The sequence below is a fragment of the Rattus norvegicus genome, chromosome 5 (genome assembly GCF_036323735.1).
Source record: "Rattus norvegicus strain BN/NHsdMcwi chromosome 5, GRCr8, whole genome shotgun sequence".
Taxonomy (NCBI): Eukaryota; Metazoa; Chordata; class Mammalia; order Rodentia; family Muridae; genus Rattus; species Rattus norvegicus.
Genome location: NC_086023.1, coordinates 67,767,584 through 67,792,060, shown reverse-complemented (window position 1 = coordinate 67,792,060; position 24,477 = coordinate 67,767,584). Strand labels below are relative to the sequence as shown.

Here is a 24,477-nt window from a genome sequence, read left to right as displayed (position 1 = left end):
ATCAAAGAACACAAGAAATGAGCACACAAAGAAGACCGTATAGTGAAAACATTATATTATAACATGCTTTTCCAAATCAAATTATTAAAATTAATATTTAAGTTTAAACATAGTCTTTAAATTCTACATGCATAATTTTGACTGGCTAAACTACACATTAAACACCTCGATAACATTCTACTCACAGCTCAGACTTTTAAACACCAACAATCTATTAATAGAGCTACTGCAGGACAGATTCGAATTAGAGGTCTTAGGTCATTTTTTAAGCTCGCTTTCAGAGCACCGATCATCAACAATTATTTCTGCGTTGTATTCACAAACACTGATACAATTTGTACATTTATATGAAAACAGATACAATGTTTAAAAATGAACGCGCATTAAAGTAGTTTAACTGATACTGTAGGTTTTCTCCCGATCTGCTCATTAAAACACCCTATCTTGACAATATCTAAGTCTATTTTCAACGATCTGTTCCATTGTTAATTCCCAGGTACCTTTTAAAATTATTAGGATTACTTCTCCAAAGAGAGAAATGGTCAGTTCCAGTTCGTTCAGCTTATAAATATGTTACATCTAACACACACACAGCTTTGCAGCTCATGCAATAGGGGAAGTATCTAAAAAAAACCAGGTACTAAATCTCAAAAAACATTTGAATATCTATTTAAACACAGTGTCCTCTAGATTTTTTTTCTTTTTTGTAAGAAAAGTAATCTGTAAACATCTTTACTTTTAGTTCATGCTTTGTCATTTGCTGTGGTCATTGGGGAAGAAAGTATGACTTTATAACGACTATGAAGTGGGTCCATCCGTCTCTGCAAAAATATTACATTCCATGGATAAAGAGCAAGTCTTAGTATTACCATGTGTTACAAATCCGTGGAGCCAATTTCCATATTTAAAAACATAAGACGGAGACTACTAAACAGTCAAAAACTGTTGTAGCTGAATATTCTAAATACGAGCCAACAGTACTACACTAAAAATGTCCAAAAATAAGGCCTCTGAAATAAATATTTCCATTCTTTAAAAAAAGACATAATAAATGTACATCACGTGGTCAGTGTGCATATAAAAGTCAGCAGCTCAAACCATCCTGGATGAAGTCTCTGAAGTAAAGTGACCTAGGTTTTGCTTCTGCCGTCGTCCTCTGTTGTTCTTGGGGCATTTTCTGTTGCATGGAAACACAGAAATTAAGAAACGAAATCACTTAAGGATGTTTATACGAAGTCAAAGTACCACACAGTTCACACACTGCACCCCGTGAGAGAAAGAAGAAAGAGACGCTTAGTTCAGGACTAATAATGAGGAGGACAGGCACAGTGACTGGCTGTTCTCTGCTGTGTGGCTGGAGTTGGGAGAGCTCACACACTGCTGATACACACTCTGAGAGGGACATCTGCCTCTCTGGCCCGGTAACTCCTCAGTGCCTGTGACTGATCTCAGTGTCGGTAGAAAAGATGCTGATCTGAGTACTTTTCCTGAGCATCATTCACTGAGCCAAAACGACGAGAAAAGCTTCGCTGGTGGAGACCGAGTAGCACCGCATCGGTGATCTCAGACAGGATGCACCAGAGTCCTCTAAGTCAAGGAAACAAGTCAAGCAGGGCTGGAGGACACATGGCTGCAGCACGCCACAGAGCCACCCAGGAAACTGGGACCCTACAGGTGAGGGCCTCCTGGTGTCTGCTCTTATATTTCAGTAAAGGTGGCCCTAATGTAGATTAAATCTCAGGACAGTGTAACTATTCCTGTCTCTACCCACCAGACTGCATGGTCAGCTCTTGCAAGGGAATGTGCAAACGCAGAGTTGAATTCCGGTCACTTTGAGTTTGGATCCTACTGTTAGTAATAACCACCTAGTATTAGTAGTAGCCATCTGTGCAAATGCTCCTTCCTGGAAACAGTGCCATTACAAAACCAATTTCCACTCTAATGTTTTCATTCAGTTTCAAAGAGGGCTGCTCTGCCTTAACGTAAAAGCCTTAATGATAATGTTTCTGGTGGTTACAGTGGATTTTCTCTCACTAATCCTTATTTAAAAAAATCGTCTGGTGTAGACAGGGCTGGGATCACATCCATTTCATCACGAGGGAGCTGGCTGACAGACCAAGCAACTGGCTTCAAACTGCCACTAACCCACCATGACCGAGAGGAATCCCAAGTTCCTGAGACCAGACCTTTTCCTGCTATACAGTGAAAAGTTTGGCCGAGACATGTTCAAAGTCCCTGTCAAACTGTCATTCTAGGAGCTTGAGAAAGATAAAGATTCCATGCATAAAAGAAGAAAACATGACTCACAGGTAAGCGGGGTAGCAGGGACATCCATTTAAAGGAAGATTCCTCACAAGAAATGGTCACCAAGCATGTACAGCTTTCCCCTAATGGACTACATGGGAGAGGCGTGCCTTAAAAAATTAATGGTGTGGTCCAAGAACGTAATCACGGTATTCCACATACAAGACAATAAGCTGTTCAGGGACAGGGGTGGAGAAAAGCTGTGATTCTCATATGACAGTACGTGTGGCCATATGGGGCACAAATGTGGGGACAGTATACTCTTCCTGTACCCCACACACATGATTAGTAGGGGCTTTCCTCTACTAATGCCCTAAATGGTCTCCTCTTATCACATGTCTGCCCCAGTCCAGTCAGTTCTGCTCGTGACCATCGGTAGGGGTCAAACACACTGAACCTTGACAACATCGAGTCTGGTTCCTGTCCCAGTGCAGCCGTCACACAACGCGACACTGCCCTCTCTGCTTCTCAATGGCTCAGTAGAAAGAGGAAGGACTGTAGAATCAAACAGTACTGAAGCCAAGCCCAGACACTTCTCCGTGCTGGCTGAACGACCAGAGGAAGGCGGTTAACCCGTGAGCCTGTGGTGAATGGCCGCTGCTGTGAGCCTGTTAAATGCTTTTCCCCATCTTCTGTTCCTGTTGTCATTGTTTGTTATGGCATCCCGTCCCGGCTTTGATCTACTGCCCGATTTTATGCTCAGTCATCTTGCCCAAAGGCAGATCATCTGTTCTGAGGAATAAAGCACACTGCCTTTAGTGCCTAAACTCCATGAAGAGTATCAGCTGCTCAGAGAGCGTTTTCCATCACTTACAGATTTACCTTCTTTTTTTTTTTTTTTTTTTTTTTTTGCCTCCAGGGTGCTGGGACTACTTGAAGATCGTTTTCCAGGTCTTGGATAGAAAGTCTATAAATCTGATCAGCTTGTAAATATCTGTTTGATATGCTATGACTCTCTGCCCTGAGCACCACCTCCCCCACCCCAAGGCAGGCAAATACAAAGATCACGGAACATGAGAACCAAACTTTAGAGGAGGTAAAAAGAGGTGAGGAAGAAGCAAACAGAGAAGCTGGAAGGGCAGGACCTTCTGCTCTGGCTTTTCCAACTCAGTCTGACATGTTTCTACTCCATTTGAAACTTCCATTTATTGTTAATTATGCTGCAAATAAGTCTTTTAAAATATGAATGCTTTTTTAAATTTATTCAGAATGTGTGTGTTGTGTGTGCATGTATGTATGTGTATGTGTGTGTCTGTGTGTGTGTGCGTGTGTGTATGTGTGTGTGTCTGTATATGTGTGTGTGTGCACGTGTGTATGTGTGTGTGCGTGTGTGTGTAGGTCAGAGGAAAACTACGCAGAGTTGGTTCTCTCCTACCATGTGGGTCGTAAGGATGAAACTCAGATCAACAAGCTTGCTGGCAGAAGCCTTTACCCACTAGCCATCTTGCTGGCTTGTTTGTTTTTTGTTTTGTTTTGTTTTGTTTTTTGTTTAATTTATTTATTTATTATGTATACATCATATATATGTGCAGCAGTGCTTTATGTATGCACCTGCAGGCCAGAAGAGGGCACCAGACCTGATTATAGGTGGGTGTGAGCCACCATGTGGTTGCTGGGAATTGAACTCAGGACCTCTGGAAGAGCAGACAGTGCTCTTAACCTCTGAGCCATCTCTCCAGCCCCAGCTTGTTTGTTTTTAACACAGCATTTTAAAGCCTTTTGCTTACCACTGTAATCTAGACTAGAGAGCACTGTTAGGTCTGTGGTGCAGTCAGAAAGGTTATCTTTAAAGTTGACGGTTGCTTTCTTTCTCACTACACTTACTGTGGGTGAAGTACATCTTCAGACCTAGCACACGCCACAGTTCTGTAAGACTTAAAGCACTGCTGCACAGCTCTTCTGTGAACGCACAGAAACTTCCAGAAACTCTGCTCCAGCCACTTCCCCTGAAGTCCACATCCTAGCACACAGCTGTAAGACCCCTAGCCTCCTTGATTACACGGACTACTCTCACCCCTCCTCTGCCTATGACTCAAGATATGTCTCTAACTCTGGGAAGGAGTTCCTACACATATTCTAAAGAAGCAAGACAGGGAGAAGCCAGACTCACGTGGGAATTCTGGCTAGTGAACCAGCCAGTGGAACTGTGCTCGATGGACTGGCAGCCATAAGGGCTTAGCACAGTGAACGTGCTTTAAGGTTCTCTCTGATTTACAAGTAACAGTGTCTAAAGACCACACTCTACGGTCTTCACCTACCTTGTTATGCACATGACAATTGCTACTATAATGGCGATCTGTACTGCTCCAATAATGGCTGCGATAAGAACATGGGTGAGCTTCTGCCTACTTGGCACTACATAGAGAATACTAAAGTCCGTCTTCTCACAGTGCTGTCCAGTATAACCAGATTCGCATCTGCAAGGGGGAACAAAAGCAATCCCTGTGAGAATTACGTTTTTAATATACCATTTTTACTCTTCGAGACGTTCATACATTCATACGATGAATTTTGATCGTGCTCGCCCTCCCCAATTCTTCCCCTTAACGTCTAGATTTACCCCACCCCTCCCAGCCTCGTGTCCGTTCTTTCTATTTATAATCCATTTGGTTTAATTGGTGCTGCCCATACACACAGGTGTGAGACCATCCACTGGAACAGGATCAACTTACCAAGGACCCTGTACCCCTAAAGAGACTGAGTCTCCCTTTCCTATAGCCATCAATGTCAATAGAGCTCAGTTAGGAGTGGTGGCTCATGAGCCCCTCCCCTCTCTATGCTGGACCGTTGACTGGACTGATCTTGTACAGGTCTTGTGCAGGGAGCCACAGTTGTTATGAGTTCACAGCGCAATGAACCTGCTATGTCCATAGGGCACTGTTCACTCCTGTGTTAAGCAACCTCTGACTCCTGCCATCTTTCCACTCTCTCTTACACAATGCTCCTTGATCCCTGGCGACCGGGTAGTCTTTCAGATGTCTCATTTATGGCTGAGTGCACCAAAGTCACATGAGCGTAGGAGTTCTTTTGTTTTTGTTTTGTTTGTTTTTTGAGACAAGATCTTATTATAGTCTTAAGCTGGCCTAGAACCGGCTCCCAGGAGCTGAGATATTAGTGTGTACGGCCACACCTGAAAGAATTATTTGTCAGGATTTTTAAGTTAAAATACAAAAGAACAACAACACCTGAACAGGAGTAGAGAAATCTCTTCACTGCCATGGGGGAAATGTGTGGTTTTTCACACCTGTGCTTAGTGGGAATAACTTCATCCAGACTCATCAGACTACTTTTGAAGTTATAATTTATCTTTATCATCATCATCTAAACTAGAATCATGGCCGAGTAGGAACTACCCTATACATTCTGAGATGCACCTGTTGTCTCCAGACTTCACCCCAAGAAATAGGATAACGTAAGAGCCCAGTGACAGTGGCCCTTCTCCATTTAGACCTACTCTTCAGGATAGATGCCTGGGAATGCGATTGCTGGATAAAAAGGAAGAAACACTTCCAATTCTGTGGGCATAGCACCGAATATACTCAAGACGCTCTTCAGTGTGAACAGCACAAGCGCTGACTGTGCAGGGAGGATGAAAAAAAATGATTAAACAAACAGCAAAGCAGCCAAGTGAAAGCTAATCTTACAAACTCTCTAATGAGAGGAAATGTAAAGACACCATCATCGGCCGGTGATAGCCATCTGATAGGGAAACACTTAGATATTTATCAGAAGAAAGGCTCCTATTTTAAGCTGACAGGATTGACAGTATTGACATGTGAGAACACCGTGGGCGCTCACTGGCCATCCGTGTGCGTGCTCACTGCTGCCTACACTTGGTTATGAAAGCTTTTAAAGCAGCATTATCTCAAAATGCAAGCAACAGAAAAGAAACCTGGATACGGGCAGCAGGGGAGGCCAGAGTGTGGTGGGCTTGCACACTCACTCTGGGGCTCATGGACGCCTGCCAGGAAGATCTGCACTGAGTCCTCGACCTCAGAAAATTCAAAAGAGTGAGGCAGTACATTGGCCATGAAATCGAACTGAGAGGCCAGAAGAAAAGCATACAGCTATGGTTGGTTAACCTGTTTGACAGAGGTGCTAGGGTGAGTCAGTGGAAACAGTGTCTTCAAAAAATGATGCTGAGAAACTGGGGTACACGTTATGAAGCTGAGCTTCTTCCTTGCCACCCCAAAATTAAGTAAAGAGGGTGTACAGGTTGGTTTTGTCAACTTGACGGAAAGTAGTCATCTGGGAGGGCGGACCTCAACCGAGGACGTGTCTCCCTCAGACTGGTGTATAGGCAAGTTGTGTGGCTTTTGTTTTTAAATTGGTCATCAATGTGAGAGCCTAGACCACTGTGGACAGTAGGCCTGGGGGTACAAGAAAGGTCGCTGAACACAATTCTGAAAGCCAGTTAGCAATTTCCCCCATAGCTTCTGCTTCAGTCCCTGCCCCTTGGGTTCCTGCCTTGATGTCCCTCAGTGAAGGAGAGAAATCCTTTCCTTTCCAAGTTGCTTTTGGTCAGGATGCTTTTATCATAGCAATGGAAAGCAAACTAAGACAACAGGTCACACATCCAAATGTAGGAGCCAAAGCTATCAAGAAGCCCTTGGGAAAAATACTAGCATACAAAGTTTCACAACCCCGGGTTGGGCAATTTCTTAGACATGACGCCAAAAGAAAACTGAAAAGGTAAAGCAGGGTAAGTCACGGTTAAGATCCTCATGGTCACGGTGTTATCACAGTGAAAGTGCGGCCTGTACAAAGGGAAGTGACAGCTGCAAACTACGGGTTCGACGTGAGACTTGCACGAGTAAGTGGCTGAGGAGACGAGGGTCGGCTATAGCTACGTAAACCTGATGATCCAAGTTTGATCTCATGGGGGAGAAGGCAGATGCAATGGTTCACATCTGTGACCTGTCATATGGGGAGATGAGGGGATGGAGGGTGGGGGTGGGTGGAGACTGAACTGTCCAGAAGCTGGCCTGGAACACACAGTGCAGGGGCAGAAGAAACAAGAGAGACCTCGCCTCACAAGGTGGAAGGTGAGGACCAACTCCCTCACACAGGTTGTCTGCTGACCTCGAAGATACACACGCACGCACGCACGCGCGCGCGCGCGCACACACACACACACACACACACACACACACAGACATAGACACACACACAGACGTAGACACACACACACATACACATACACACACGCACGCACACACACACCATTTTTAAAATAATTAAATAAAAAATATTTTAAAACACACATCCTTAAAAAGCACCCACTAGTTAAGAAACAGGCAGAGGATCTGAACTCCATTTTCCAGAGAAGATATACAATTGGCCAAAAGGAGAGTCAATATGGTGGCGCATACCTGAAACCCCAACGCTCAGGAGGCTGAGACAGGGGGATTTCAAGTTAGAAGACTACCTATAAAACACATGACCCTGCCTCCAAACCAGACAAACAAACAAAAACAAGTACACACAGTGGGCTAGCACCACACACCCAAAGACAAGCACACACAGTGGGCTTGCACCACACACCCAAAGACAAGCACACACAGCGGGCTAGCACCACATGCCCACAGCCCTGCCTAGATCAGAAAATAAGGTGACTACAAATGCTAGTGAAGGCCTTGCAGAAGATGAGAAATGGGAAGGATGCTTTGAAAGTAGACTGGCGGTCCTTGAAAGGTTAAACAGGGTCAGCACTGGACCTAGTAATTACATTCCTAAGCATTTACCCAAGAAAATCAAAGCAGGTGTCCACACATAAGCACAAGTGCTCAGGGCAGCTGCACTCAAAACAGCCAAAATGTGCACACAAGCCCAGTGTTCATCAGCAGACAGCTGGAGGTAAACATGGGATCCAATCCCCAGAGCAGAGCGTTCCTCAGCTCTAAGAAGAAACCAAGTGTGGACAGACAGCTATAATACCGCTGACTTAGAAGCAGCTCTCCAGGTGAGAGAAGCCAGGGGCGGAAGACCACGCCATATCATTCCGTTTGTGTGAAAAGTGAGAATAGGCCTGAAAACGCAGCTAGGCTGGCGGAGCACTTGGCTAGCATCCATGAGGCTCTGGGTTTGACTCTAAGTACCATCTATACTAGGCTGGCAGAGCACACCTGCCTTCCCAACACTCAGAAGGTGGACGCAGCAAGACCAGGAGTTCAAAGTCACCCTCTGCTACATAGTGACTGTGAGACATAAAACCCTGTCTCAAGACAGAATAAGGAATGTCTAGAATGGGTGACTTATAGACAGGAAGAAATCACTGGTTGCCCGGGGCCTAGGACAATAGAAAGATTTGGAAACAGTGAGTAAAGGACACTACATTCGAAAATTTGCTAAAATTGATTGTGGTGGTACTATATTAATGCCATTAGATTGGAAATGAGGGAAAGAGAGGAAGAGGAGAGAGAGGAGGAGGGAAGAGAGAGGAGATGGGGAGAGGAAGACTAGGGCAGGGACACAGGAGTGAGAAAGAGAACTGACAGGAAAAGCAATCTCCATAAAATAAAATCAAACAAGCCATTTCAAAGGAGCAGCTGCTTCTGTTATTAAACTCTGGGGAACGTCCCTTCTCTGGTCCTCATTTAAGGAGGGCACCTTCTAATACAGAGAATACCGTTCTCAACAACGCAGCAGCAGTAAATCCAATACTATAATGAACACCCATGGGACTTTTAAAATAATGTCCTTCATGGTAGGCTAATGGCTCAAAGTCACAGCTCAGTAAAATCAAAACAGCTCCACGGAGAGCTGTAACAATACCTGAGATGTGTAGCTCCCCGACAGGTCGGCGTGATTCACAGATTAAAATCAGAATATCAAAAAGGACCTTTAGACCACATATCATTCAAGCCATCCCCCTGGATATTACTTTCCACGACTGACTTTAACAGTCTTCAAACATCTAGAGTATCAAGTTCTAAGTGGCCGTTGCTTCTTGTGTTACTAAAGGCGGATCCCGGGGTGCAGCCCACTGGCAAACTCATTCACTCCCAGCGCTTCACAGATTCATTCACTCATCCACGTAGCACATTTACTGAGAGTCAGGTACTGACTGCAGGAAGCATTCAGAGAAACAAGGCAACAAAAGGGTGGAATGCCAGGCTATGGAGGGGTAAAGAACTCGCCGTGCAAGCATGAGGACCTGAGTTCAGATCCCTAGTATGCATGTAAAGCCAGACGCAGTGACCTGTGTCTCTCAGAGATCCTATGGAGTTAGACAGAGACAGGAAAATCCCCAGAAACTCCTGGTCAGATGAAATAGAGTAACTAAGACGACTTCTCAACTAATTAGGACATGGGGAACATGAGGGGAGAGAGAGGTCAAAGGTGTAAGGTGTACACGTGGTACTCTGAACAAGTGAAGAGACAGAGTTGCATCCACTTCCAGGAAGATGGAAAAAGTTGTAGGTAGACCTAGCGCTGTGGGTGCCAGGGGAGCAGATCAGGTTTAGTCCAGGTGAGACTGAGCCAGACAGCACTGGAAATGTAAAGGAATCACAGTCTAGAACTTCAGATCCAAAAGAAAGGACTGGGATTTATGTAAATTAGGAGCCATCTACGAAAGACCCAGAGACTGGATCTAGTCACTTGGGAAGGACACAAGATGAAATCATGGTGTATTATAACATGGTGAAGTCAGGGAGGAAAGAGAACCAACCAGGAGCGGAATGCCCAGTGAGACCAGAGAAAAACGAGAGAGTTGCACCTTGGAAGCCAAGAGGAGAGCACAGGACACGCAGCAAATGGGGCCAAGCACTTGGGTGCGACTTTAACGGTGAGACTTGTCCAGTGACTTTAGACATAAAGAACAAGCTCTCTGGGATGCTGGAGACAAAAGCTTACTGGAGCGGGTTCCAGAGAGCCCAGAAATGACAACGGGAGCCAGACCAGGCAACACAGGCTCTTCTGCAAAGGAAACGTGGTGGGTTTCTTCATGGAAGAAATAAAGTACTCGTATTTATAAGCAAGTAAACTACATTTATATCAAGATATGTGATGTGGAGGGAGGACTGCTTGGGTGACAGTGACAGCCTGTGGGAGACCTTGATGTACTGCTCTGGTTTCAGCTCACCGAGAAACACGTTCATCAGTGAGAAAGACAGGGAGTGCTGGCAGTGAGGAATGGCTTAGCTAGGTAGCCCTGTGAAGGCTGGAACAAACTCGACTGCAGCTGGGTCAAGGAAGGAGCAAGAGAAGAAGAGAGGTGATACAGGCGCTCAGTATAGGAAATGAAGGATGCAGGAGGCCTAGACGGATTACTACAGATGTTAGCGGGACACGCTAGAGATGGGCTGACTCTCAAGTCTACTTCTCCCACTTGGCTCTCCCATGAATTTTTAAATTGATTATCTCAAACAGCTTAGTAAACATCCATATACCAGATAACCCATAGGCCCAGAACACCGGATAACCAGCCCATAGGCCCAGGACACCAGATAACCCATAGGCACAGGACACCAGATAACCAACCCATAGGCCCAGGACACCAACAGGTGAAACTGAATGCATCATTTCCCCAAAACCCCTTTCTCTGAATTCTCCTATTCAGTTTTACCACAGCCAGAAGCCGAGGAGACTCTGTACACTTTGTCCCTCTAGCCTCCACCTCCTCTGTTTTGTTTTAAAGTCTCAGATCACCTCATGCACTTATGCAGATGACATCATTGTTCATATTGTATTTTAGCTACTAAATATTTCCTGAGGACAAGATCCCAAGATCCCTGATATATGTAAGTTCAACAACCCATTAGCACAGAGTTTGGTAGAAAGAATAAGCTAGTGTGTCAATGGTGGAATAACACTAGGTTTTAGTCTAATAAAAGGATTATGGCTTTATTCATCCCTGGCTAGTACTATAGACACATGATATTTTAGCCTGATTCTTACAAATGCTGTAAATACACAGTAGAAAGCTACAAACTGCTCTTATTCTAGGAATGATAAATGCATAGGAAATAAATTCTTTACCATTTCCAAAATTCCTCCATCCAGGAGAGTTGATTTCCATTATTAGAAATTTATTTACTACAGACCTACTAGGTTAGGCACTAGAAAGGAAGTAATTTGCTAAATGGAGTCCTTGATAGAGCAGGCTTGTGGTCTAGTATCAGTTGCCATTTCTTATAGAACTACAAAGCAACTGTGGTTAGCGATGCATGCTACACACACCACTCTTACAGCCATCGTGGTTTGTGGCTGCAGGTTTTTGAGACGGCATCTCACCATGTAGCCCTATCTGGTCGGGAGCCTACTATGTCGCTCAGGTTGGTGTAGAACTCTTGATCTTCCTGCCTCACCTTCCCAAGAGTGCAATGTCAGACAGTGGCACCAGGGCTTGAAGTAGAATGCCCCATCTCAAGCCAACCTGAACTGCCAAGATTTCTGTACCACTGTGCGGCAAACGTGAAGAATCCGTTGTGTGCTTTGCTTATGCAATCCGTTCTCTTTTATAGACTAGTTGTTTTGAAATGTTTGGGAGGGAGGAGGAAAGAGGAGTTGGCTCCTTCAAAGACAAAGAGAACTGTCAATGGGGAAAAGACAATGACTTTTATAAAGAGCTGCTCAACCATTAACAGTGAAAGCATTTGCTCTGCTATTCATCTTTATGCAGGAGGAGAGGGAAGGGAGGTAAAGAAGAGGGACCCAGGAGGCCCCAGGGCCAAAGCAGAGTCCCTACCCTGTGGGTAGATAAAGAAAAAGAAAAATGAAACAACTCCCCATGTTTTGATGTTTTGCCTAAGAACAGGAAGCAGGTTCCTGCCCAACTCCCAGAGTGAGTGGAAGGACAGCAATGGCCCGCCCCCTTCTCTGCAGAAACCCGGCCTGGCTAATCAGACACAAGACAGCATGCAATTCATGACAGCAACAGCAGCACACACACACAGGCACACATGCACATGCATGCACAGAAAATCACACATGTGCACACACATGCACACACATGCATACAAACACATTCACACACACACACACACACACACACACACACACACACACACACACACACACCAGCAAACAGCACTGATATTCTCAGGCTGTCTGTCAGGGAATCTGATGTCTAGTTTCTTCTCGGCTCTACTTCCAACTTGCTGTTGACCTTGAACAAGTTATGCAACGTCTCTGGAGTACAGGAGCTGAGGACTGACACTCTTTCCACTTCCCTCTCACAACTCACACCTGGTTCCTTATCCCTACTCCTTTATTTTTAGAAGTCTATTTTAGCATATGTTTTATTTGAGTTATTCCTTCTCTATTCGTAATATATTCCTCAGTCGTTCAACCACCTTGTGACAGATTGCCGAAAGATCAAAATAGCGTTGGAATATGGCAAATTAATATTAAAATGTCATCGTAAAGATGTTAAGCTCAGAGCCTCCAAACCCTAATGCAGCCTGTTTCTCATCTTTGCATATTTCTTGCCAGAGTTTGGGGGATGTATAGATGACTTGTTGGTTTATTTGAAACTTATCTATTGCAGATAACACTATTTAGTCTATGACCAATGGAAAAAAGACTCTCAGCCCCGATTATGAGCCGCCAACTTACCTACAAGAGGCCTTCTGAGTAGAGTAGATGAATTCACACTTCCCGTGGATGCAGTACCCATTGAGGTTTTCAGGGCAAGGCATGTGGCTTCCGATATAAACATCTTCCCTTTGATCACCAGCATCTTAAAAGAACACAAACCAGGTCACTGAATACTGAAAACAAAAATAGAAAATACAAACCCTTTCCAAGCCTCAGAAACAAATGAATTCACCCTGTCAATCACCAGCTGGGCGATTTAGAAGGGAGACTGATCAGAGAGGGTAGGCAAGATCTAAGGTCCCTTGCAACCCACCATGCACAAACACAGCAAGCAGGCAGACAAATAAGACAGAGAGCACACAAGAATAGCTGCAGAGCATGACCACTGTGAACTACTGCTACATTAAAAACAGTCTGAAAAAGAGAAACATCTTTGCTAAACTATAAGTGCCGGGTGTAGAAGGAAGGCGGCCCTGTGACAGAGATGGTACTCACAATGTTGTCTTTGGAGGGGTGAAGCTGCTCACTTACATAGAGCCTGTCAGACTGAGAGTCAAGAACATCGGCAAAGAGCAAGTTAAAGGGTTCTGAAACTTTGGGTAAAAGATTTCTTTTTTTGAATGAAAACTATCAAGGGCTTGTCTTTTCCGCTGGTAACAGCTTTAGCCAGATATGGTAGCACACACCTGTAACCTCAGTACTCAAAAGGCTGATGCAGAATGAACCCACTTTTCACACCACCCTCGGCCAAATGTTAACACGTCATTGCTGCATTGTCTCAGAAACACAGTAGGGAAGGAGAGAGGAGACAGACAGACAGAAAGCCGGTGGAGGTGGAAGGACACTTTTGCTAGTTTTTTTCTTTTTCACACAGTACCTTTAAAGTAAATGTTCATTCAAAAGAAAGTCAAGTCACAGAACATGACAAAAATGTCTTACAGATTCCCCACATGTTGGCTGTGTGACCTTTACCACCCTACTCTCTCTAACCTAAGAATTCATAACTGTAAAAAGCAGGGTGACAGCCTATACTATACAGTGGCAATAAAATAACCAGCTATCCACATGACACCACAACAATAAGGGGCTTGTCTCCCCCAGATCACAAAGTGTAATAAAATCTGAAAAATGTTAATAGAAACAGATTAGGAAGATCAAAAAGGTGGGGCTACAGGAGCCCTACTCCTCAGTTCTAGTGCCTTTGGTGTGGGAAGGTACTCGGCAGGCTACCAAAAGACAAACATAGACACCAAACCAGCCACAAAACCTTTGACCTACAGTCTGCACTACCTGCAAAATATGCCAGGGCAACGGTGCACAGGACTTGTGGGAGAATCCGACCAATGTCTAATGTGACTTAAGGCCCACTCCACAGAAGGAACCCATACCTGACATTGCTTGGGTAAGCAAGAACCAGAGACTAGATAGATAGCCCAGAGAGCCATAATAAAACCATAAGACTCTGGATCAAAAAGAGAGAGAGAGAAAATCAATAACATGATTCCTAATGATATTCTGCTGTAGTCATAGATCCGTGTCCTGTCCAGTCTTCATCAGAAAAGCTTCCTCCAGCAGCAGACGGAAACAGATGCAGAGACCCACAGCCAGACACTATGTGGAGAGACAGTCTAAACAGGAGGTCTCCATCAAATTCCTCCCCTCAGAGCTCAGGGAACCCAGAGCCATGAGGAGGTGGACAGAATGTAAGAGCCAGAGTGGAGGGCACCAGGAGAACAAAGCCATCTGAATCAGCTCAGCTATGGGCACATGAGCTCACACAGACTGAAGCAGCAAGCGCAGGGCCTGCATGGCTGCCCCAGGTCCTCTGCGTGTGTGTTAGAGCTTTCAGCTTAGTACTCTATGGGACGCCCGCCCGACTGTGAGAATGAGTGGGTCTCTGACTCTTCTGCCTGCTCTCGGGATTCTGTTCCTCCTGTTGGGTGGCCGTGTCCGACTTCCATGGAGTTGCTTTGTCTTACTGTATTTTATTTGGTTGTGTGAGATTGTTATCATTCCCTCCTATGTATAGAAAACTTAACATTCCTTCTCACGGTAATGCAGGGTAACGAACGGTTCATTGCTTTGTCCTGAAGCTTCTCGAATTACCCTTTCACAAATAAAGCTTAAAGGGGGTTATCCTTGTATAAACACAGGGAGATAGGAGGAGTGCCACGGGGGAAACCAGTCACAATGCAGATTGTTTGAGGACATTTACATTTACTAATAGACTTATGCAGAAAGAGAACGGAGTCAGGACCCAGGCCACAAATCCTCCATCATGAACTCATTTCTGTGGCTTTGTGACCTCATGCACGACACTTATTCTCCAATAGACACATGATGATGAAAGATCCCACGCAGAGAGACCCTTACTCAAGTCTTGGGAAATCGCGGACCCCAGACACAGAGAGACCATTTTGGATGTAATAAGCAAAGGCAAGGTTTATTACGGAGACCTATTACAGAGATCTCCAGGCCGACACGTTTCTCGCGCAGGAGACAGAGGTGTCGACCCCGAAACTCAAAAGTCAGAGGGTTATATAGAGAAAGCTAGGGGGTTTGGTGTGGTTACATACAATTGGCTCATTCAAACATAGCAGTGAGAACAAAGCAGAAAGAGTACGTGCTAGAAGTCAGGGGCTTATCAGGGGCCGGAGGACACCTAGTTGAAATACGGCCCTGAGTGAGCTAGGGGGAGATGTCTTCCTGCCAGACGTCCCATGAATCAGTCCCATTAACTCAGGCTGGTTCCTGTATTCCTTTTCACCATCACCGTTTATACTATACACAGTGGAACAGCTGTTTGGAGTTTAAAATCAGCCATACGATGGAGTTCTTCAGGAGTCTAGATACCTCTGCTCTTTTTCCCTATATAATTCCCAGTTCTGAAAAGCAGTGTGTACAATGTAAAAGGACATCTCTAGAGTTAGAATGTTAGAATCTGAACTCTGGTCTCAGCACTTCCCTAACTGTGACCTAAAGGCACAGCCTTCCACTCCCTAGTCTGAAGAACGGGATATATAATAACCACATCCAGTTTTCACAGAATTGAATTGAGGCCTAAGTGAGGTGAGATCTAGCCTATAGTAGTAGGTGAACTGGTTCAGAACGTTACGTTTCTCTCAGAGTTATTTGTGAGAGTTTAGCTGGCAACTATGCATGTGTATCATATGTGTTCTGGTGCTGGAAGAGGACGACCCTGGACCCCTGGAGCTGGATCTACTCGGATGGTAAACCATGTGAGTACTGGATACAGACCCCAGCTCCTCTACAACAGCACAGTGTACTCAACCACAAAGCCAACTCTCCAGCCCCTGGTACAGAACTCTTAAAACAGTCCTTTGCAAACAGTAAGTGCTTAATCAGTAGTGCCAGCTGTCATTCTAGGCCTAAAGAATATTGCAGGAATGAGCCACAACTTTCATCTGTTGACGTCACGCCATAGTGAACTTCCTGGCTGTGTGCCATGGGAGTGTACTTCAGGAGATGGGCTGAAGTTCTGGGTTCAACTCCCAGCAACAGGAAAGAAAAAAAATAGTAAGTGTATGGGTTGAATCATCTTTAGTTTCCATTTAAAAAAAAGAAAAACTATCCCAACAACAAACTAAAAGGCTTCTACTTTGAAATCCCCATTCAGAAAGAAGCTGCTTTGAGCAGTGCTGCCCGGGATCTCACAACACAGGCTGGAACTTAATTAACAGACTGCTTGTTTACAAACACTTGTGATCAAAGCAGAAGGCATGCCTCAAGCAATCGGCACTGATGAGAAGGAACCCACAGAAACCAGCTGCACGTACTTTTCCTGCTTCGATTTTGAGCTGAAAGTGCGGTTCAGCATTCCCGCTCCAGTGGCAAGGAAGGCGGTCACTACCCCACTACACCACGCTTCTCGGAACAGGGAACCTAATAGTGGGACACCCTCAAAGTGTGTATTCGTGGGACCACAGAGTGAGATTGCGGCGGTCAGGTAGTGTCATAATGGATCATAAAAAAAGCCCTATACACTGCCGAAAATTCCAGGCATAATACTGTGGGAAAATTCAACTACATGAAAGCAGTGAGAAAAAAATTGGGTAAATTAAGAATGGGTTTTGAGACATTAATAGTGTGGTGCTAAGAAACATTAACTGAATGGACCCATGAGGGAAAGTGGACCCTGGCGACACACGAAGAGAAGCTTAGAAAAGAAGGCGCATCCAGTAAGGCTGAGTGCCTGGCTGGCAAAGTCCAAACTCAGCATTCCACTCAATGCCAAAATTACCCAGCATGCTCTACTTCCACGCCACTCTACACACGGGCTCAGCTACCTGGAGAACATGAGGGGGAAGTTAACACGCCAGAGAACTCATCGTAACTCGGTAAGATCGGACGCTGCTGGGTATTTTTCATGCTGAATGAAATCTCTAACTTTGTACACATCCCCTAGTGTCCGCTCACTCATTCACTACTGCCTACCTGTGTTGTACTCTCAAGGTCAAACTTCACATTCCTATTGGAACGCGTTTAGGCTACATCTATCTTAAAGAGTGGTACCCAGGGCCTGGAGACACAGCTCAGTGGTTAACAGCTGGTTTGATTCCCAGAACTCGCATGGTGGCTTGTGACTGTAACTCCAATTCCAGGAGACTCAATGCCCTCCTCTTCTGGTCTCCACAGGCACTGAACCCACGAGGTACACAACATAAACATTCATACTCTAAAATATGAATAAATATTTACAAAAAGAACGGTACCTATCACTAACCCAGTACAGAACTATCCTCTTTACCAAATATGTTCTTAACGGAGCATCATAAATGTCTCTAAACCTGAGCTTCATGAAGGGGAGCCCGAGAGAGAGAGACCAGCAAGCTGAATTAAAACTTAGATCTGTGGTCATTCTAAAAGTGCTTTTTAGAGATTTGCAGTGATTTGCCACGTTCTGAGCACCGTGGTAGTTTCCTGGAGTTTGAGAGAATGGCAGAATGAACAGAGTATAAGAACAAAGCCACACTAAGCAACTGCGTGTGTGGACAGAGCTCAGCAAGGTTCTCTGAGTAACAGACCAGAAAGAGATTCAGGAGAGAAAGCAGCCAGAGAGCGCAGGACTCTCACCAGCTGTGAGATACAGCCAAGAGCACCAGGGTTCGGGACACGGCTTTGTTCAGCCTCTCTACGTGGGAAAACACTCAGTTCCAGCATTATCATGCAAAATGAGGACAGCACGGATCACTCAAAGGCCCAGGAGCACACAGGACACTTGCTTAAAACCTGCTAAATGGCTACTGAGACCACCCATGAGCCATTACAGGAATCTGCAATAGAAGTGAGCTCAGCTATTGTGAGAATAATCTGAACCAGCTACTCAGTAATAATCGTGTATCAAAAAGTGAAGGCAGGAATCTGGCGGTTGATTTTTCAGAGTGATTGCAGCTAAGAGGCATTACCCGTCTCTCCTAAGCCGATGTGATCACTGAGGCTCAGAGAAATCGGGTCTCGTTAGCCTTAGGTGTAGCTCAAGTCTGACTCCACAGCACAAGACCTTGGCTACTAAACTCTGACTTCAGCAGTAATCTCGCAGTAACCTGGGAGGTGTGTAGGTCCTGGGTCCCAGCATAATGTTCGAGACATGCTCTCTAGCCTATGTAAGTGAGGCCGATTGAGAAATGAAAGATAAAAAAGGTTTAAAGACGCGATAAAGCATGACTTCAGATACCGAAGGAGAGACACAGCAGCCTTGGCATAGGACATGGCCACAGAAGAATCCTGTCTGAACAATGCCCTCAGGCGAGTGGTGACAGGCTCCAGCATCAACAGCATCCACTGCTGTTGTCTGAACAATGCTTCAAGTGTGTACAGTACACACAGGACATCTGGCCACCCAGAGACACGGTCCATCCACAGACGCTTCATAAACAACTCTGGCTCCAGCAGCCAGGTTTTCACACACAAAGGAAGGAGAGTGTGTGAAGTAGTGATGTCATAAGAAACGGTACCAAGCGGCCTATCGGCAGAGGACCGTTCCACCGATCATCTGGTCTGTTCCATAGGAACTGATCTTAGCAGCTGAGACATGTACCTACAGGGTTAGCCCCTGCGGCTACAACTCTGACAGCATGTCAACAATAACGTTAGGGCTCCCTGTCTCTACAGAGTTAAAAAAATTTAAATATTGTGTATAGCTTTCCAAAAGATGCCATCCTATATCCCAACCATCACACTTACATATCCCAACTATTATACTTACATATTCCTCAGCAGACTTCCCTACCCCTGTCTCCTGAAATCTGGCCTTGAGGAAGTATCTACCCAGTAAATACATTCCTACCTTCTCTCAGTCATAAATCCATTGCACTCCATCCCAACCCTGACTCTCCCTAGCCCAATTATGCCAGGGAAATGACTCTTCTAATGTGTATAAGCTCCCCTACCTCCTCAGCTATCCCCTTAGGAAAAACATCCTTCCATCTTCCTTCCTCCACCTTCCCCTGACACACTCCTGACAGTTGCTTTCAGCAAGCCCTTCCCTTCTTAGCCCAGATCAAACCCTCCCTTCTCAGGAGATCTTGAGCAGTTCCAACAAGACTCTCGCCTGCTCACAACTTGGGTTCCTTCCAGTGAGTCTCACACCTGTATCATTGACTCATTGCCTTTAAAGGGACACATCAAAAGATGATAGACTGAAACACATCCACAGCCACCAGGCAAATGAGACTCTTGGTAATGGCACCTCGATATCTCTCATGTCCCTGGCCAGTACGAAAAAAGAAGAGTCTCAAGAGCAAGTTCAAAGATGAGGGGAGGGTTGGAATGACAAGTGTGGGTGTCTTTCTAATTAAAGCACTACAGTTCAATTTAGGCTGTAGGAAAGTACTTTTGGATTGTAATGTCTGTATCATGAAGGAACTTTATGGGTAACTGGAAATACTGCCAAGCACAGTAGGGTGTGGTGTAGGTGAACTAAATTGATTTCAGGGTCAAAACTATATCTAAAAATCTGTAAAATTCTAATTATGCTGATAATGTGCTGACAGTAAATATAATGAAATGTTAATAAAAACTGACAGCAGGACCAACGTGATGGCTCGTGGTTAAGAGCCCGTACTGCTCTTGCAGAAGACCTGACTTCAGCTGCCAGCACCCACACTGGGTGGCTCACAATTTAAATTCAGAGAGATTCCACAGTCCTCTGGCCTCTGTGGGCATCTGCGTTCAAGTGCAGAAACTCACACAGAGATACATACATACATACATACATACATACATACATACATACACATACACACAAACACACACACATACACACACACATACACACAAATACATACACATACACACAAACACACACACACACACACACACTAAATGAAAGTTAAATCTTAAAAAACAAACTTACAGATTGGTGCTGGGTACATACAGGTTTGTTATGTTCTCTTGACATTATCTTTGAAACTTTCTATAATAAAGATTATATCTTTCTCCCCTACACACACACTCCTTGTACTCCATCACCACACCTTTAAGATTCGAGATCTTCCAATGCTACTGTAAACAGCCAAACTAAACTTATTGAGTTGCTGTCTTAGGGTTTTACTGCTATGAACTGAAACCATGACCAAGGCAAGTCTTATAGACAACATTTAATTGGGGCTGGCTTACAGATTCAGAGGTTCAGTCCATCATCATTAAGGCAGGAGCATGGCGGCATCCAGGCAGGCCTGGTGCAGGAGGAGCTCAAAGTTCTACATCTTCATCTGCAGGCTGCCAGCAGAACACTGACTTCCAGGCAGCTAGGGCTAGGACTAAGGCCCAAATGCACAATGCCAGGCCTACTCCAACAGGGACACACCTTCTAATAATGCCACTCCCTGGGCCAAGTATATATAAACCATCACAGTAGCCCTTCTCAAAATAGATAGATTGATTAATTGATTAATTAATTAAAACGACCCTTCCCCGCTGAGCATCACCTTGGGTTCTGTGTGCTCCTGCTGCCTATGGCAGGCCCTGTGGAAGTACCTCATACCCACACAGTCTGGGCAGGAAGACACAAGAATTCACCAAGGGCTCCTACAACGCTGTGAGAACAGAGACAAAGGTAACAGAGCTACCTTCTAACATACTCCCTTACAGTTCTACAGTACTGTAACGAGACACCATGACCGTGGCATGTACCAAACTCTCACAATCTGGCCTCCATCTTAACCCTATAGAAATTCTGTCCTTACTGTTTACAATTCAAGATGGTTGACTCCTCATCCCAGAATGCCTTCCTTCCTGCTGCATGATAAACGACTGGCCATCCTTTCCGCTTACCAACTCTGGACCAGAGGTTTGTCTCTAGACTTATGCTGAATAGTCTCCTGGATGAGTTTCACATCACATCAGATTCCAAAATGCAATTAGTCACCTTCACCAACTCCAAACCCCTCTGCCTCCCAGCATATCATTTCTATAAGAAGAACTGATTGTCAAAGTCTCGGGGTTTAAGACTCAGTATTGTTAGCTTTTATTATCCCCCATCTAAGAGATGTCTGTCCCTTCTGAGCCTGCTGATTTCACCTCTGCCGTTGCCCCTCTGCACAATAAGCACTGTGTTCCTGCAGGTAACCCTCACTAGACTGATTAATATTGGAGCTTTACCTTTTTATTTATATTATAGTAATGATCTCTGTCGTAGTTTTTGCTCTATCACTGTGAAGAGACACCATGACCATGGTATCACTTATAAAAGAAAGCATTTCACTCGGGATGGCTTACAGTGTCAAAGGTTTAGTCTATTATCATTGCAGGGAACATGGCAGCATGCAGGCAGACAAAATGATGGAGAAGGAGAGTTCTACATCCAGACCCATCACATCCACAGACAGCAGGAAGAGAGTAACACTGGGTCTGGCTTAGGCTTTTGAAACCCCAGAGCCCACCCACAGTGACACACTCCCTCCAATAAGGGCACACGTACTCCAACAAGGCCACGCCTCTTAATCCTTCTCAAGTAGTGCCACTCCTTGATGACTAAGCATGTAACTGTGTTAGCCTATGGGGCTATTCTTACTCAAACTATCACATCCCTATGGTTCAGAATAAAGTCTCGATTGTCCAACGGAGCAAAACCTGGTCCCAGGCTGCCTTTCCCACCTACCTCCCTCTTCTTCCTCTAAATCCCTCAGCACTTTCCAATACACCCTGTCATAACATTTGAGTCTGCATTGCTTCTTACGACCTTTTAGCCTCCCAAAAACATCCTACAACTTGCTCAAGCTCTTGTAGGTCAAGTTTCATTCAAGTTCATCTTCTCCATGACTTTTCCCCACTGAAGAGCAATCCATCTTTTCTAAAGGCCATTTACGCTTACTGGATTCTACATAGTCAGAAACCGGTTAAGTGCATGTCTTGCTATAAGGGACACCCAAAAAATGCATACCAAGTACTAAATGATCTTCCCTTCCACGAGTTGTGTGGCTAAAATGAACCCTATAATAAATCAGTATCTTCTAATACAATTTCACAATTACACGACAATTCTTGTGTGTACAGAATTTTCAGTACCTCAAAAGTGGTGCAGATAAGATTATCAATATGTGGTCATATTATTATATGATTTTTATGAACATCACACAAGTGTTTGGGGTATACAAAATTCCCAAATTGCCTTTAAAATGAGCTGCTAACTACTGAAAAATGTTCTTTGTAATGTAGTCATATTTATCAGTAGAGAGAATAAAACTAAAGCTGGTCGGCTATGACTCCAGTGGGAACAGAGGTGATTTCCTATTATAAATACAGCACTTAGTATCAGCAGAGGAAAATGTTTTTCAGGGCCTTGTGGGTTAGAAGAAATTCAGGTTTAATACAATTCAAGTAAAGGAAGTAACATATTATTTGATTACAAAAGTTTCTATTTACTGGGCACTTACAACCATGTCAGACACTGTTCTAAGCACTGATGAAGAATCTTATTTAGCTTTGAAGAAATTCTATACAACAGGGAAACTTTAAAAAAAGACATTTAATGAATATCACATTTTCCCCTATTGTGGTCTGTGGATCCAGTCAGGGTCCAAGGTTGCCAGGTAAATGCTCTATTGCTGGGCTACATCCTCAGCCCTTGGTGTTGTAAGACACAGTCTCACTGCTTAGCTCAGGCTGGCCTTGAACTGCACAGCCAAGCTGGCCACAGGTACATGATTCCCCCTCCTTTGTCTCCCGAATGTCTTACATATCACACGTTTTTATTTATTTTATTAATCTTTTAGAACTTTATGCCTGAGCACTGTATTTACAGCGTTTCCACCCTTCCTTCTGTCCCCTCTGACTCCTCCCATGCTCCTTTCCCCCACCCAGTCTCAAAGTTTTCCTTTTTAATGACTTTTCCTTCTTTAAGGTGTACTTAATGTGACGATTTAGGAGTCCAGTGATGTAACTCCTCTTTAATTAACCAGATAATCATCCCTAAGCCTCACAGGGGCCACTGGTTGGGTGGTCTTCTTACTGCTACTTGTCAGATTCAAATAAAACAATGCATGTGACCTCAGATGGCAAAGAGTGGTGAAACATAAGGTCAAGGCACGTGGATTCTAGTCTCTGCTTTGATCTTTACTCGACATGAGACTTTGTGCAAGTAAATAACGCGGTGCCTGTGACTCACGTCCATTCTCCCGATGAATACGGAATAGCTACCAATTTGCCAGACATTCTGCCAGGGTTAGCAGCACAAAGTAAAGGTGGCTCATTTTCAATCCCCACAGAACTCACGATCTGAGATACAGATGGAGAAGGGAATTATTAGAGTATGCTAAGTGCTCAGACAGGGGAGGTCTAATCCAGATTTGGGGGCCAAGAAATGATTCTTAAAGGAAACAGTTCCCACCCTGAGACTGGAGAGGATGAGCTGGAGTCAGTCAGTCAGACAAAGAAGTGGAGACTTCCAGATAAAAGGAATGAGGTTCAAAGGCTGGGTAACAGGGGGGAATGTTAATAGCAGAGTCTAGGGAACTTCCTATTGTAAGGAATAGCGCGAATCAATAGAAAGCACATACGTGAGCATTCTGTAAATGGAGCCTCAGCTATCTCAACAAATACTGCTAATCAATTAGTCAAGAGTGCTATCACGGAGAGCTAATCTAGGAAGCAGAAGCACCAGGGACAGCTAATGGCCACACCAATTGGTCCAAATCTAGGAAACCTTAATTCAGTACCTTTCACATCTGGCCGATACTGCAGCCCGTCATCCTTCTTTCCCAACAAACTTGTGTCATCTGTGTCTGGAAGAAAAAGCAGTTGCAGGTTAAGCAATGCCTGATGCTGACGCCACACCAGGGGCCCTCAGTCACCGCAGCTGCTCTGGCTCCTTCTCATCGTCTACCCGTCCTGCTCATGGATGACTTTTACCACTCTACTCCCTACCTCACAGACAGAACTACGTGTGCAAGAATAACGTTTTGACATCTACAACACTGTGGGAAAGTCCCCGTCATTCTCGTTACCGGTGGTTCCTTTTCTCTCCCAGCTCTCAAGTGACCCCAGGTACATCTGCATCTCTGCGTGAAGAACAGATTCAGGACTTCAGCTCAGATGTCACCTACTTTAAAAGTCTGACATGCATTCCTTGGAGAATCTCAATCTCAATCTCTCTCTCTCTCTCTCTCTCTC

The 24,477-nt window shown here is 44.7% G+C and overlaps 1 protein-coding gene across 2 annotated transcripts in view; it reads right to left on the bottom strand.

Annotated features, from left to right (window-relative positions):
- Positions 1 to 38: 38 nt before the first annotated feature.
- The window catches only part of Tmeff1 (transmembrane protein with EGF-like and two follistatin-like domains 1), an 85,754-nt gene continuing 61,315 nt past the window's right edge, over positions 39 to 24,477 (bottom strand). The window contains exons 7-10 of one of the 2 annotated variants that reach the window (XM_039110701.2): positions 24,024 to 24,089; positions 12,865 to 12,988; positions 4,563 to 4,721; positions 39 to 3,036 (exon numbers count right to left, since the gene is read on the bottom strand). In XM_039110701.2, the coding sequence (XP_038966629.1) occupies positions 2,985 to 3,036; positions 4,563 to 4,721; positions 12,865 to 12,988; positions 24,024 to 24,089 (401 nt within the window). In that variant the 3' untranslated portion in view covers positions 39 to 2,984. The remainder of the gene's footprint in view (positions 3,037 to 4,562; positions 4,722 to 12,864; positions 12,989 to 24,023; positions 24,090 to 24,477) is intronic. The other variant, NM_023020.2, reaches the window with a different exon arrangement.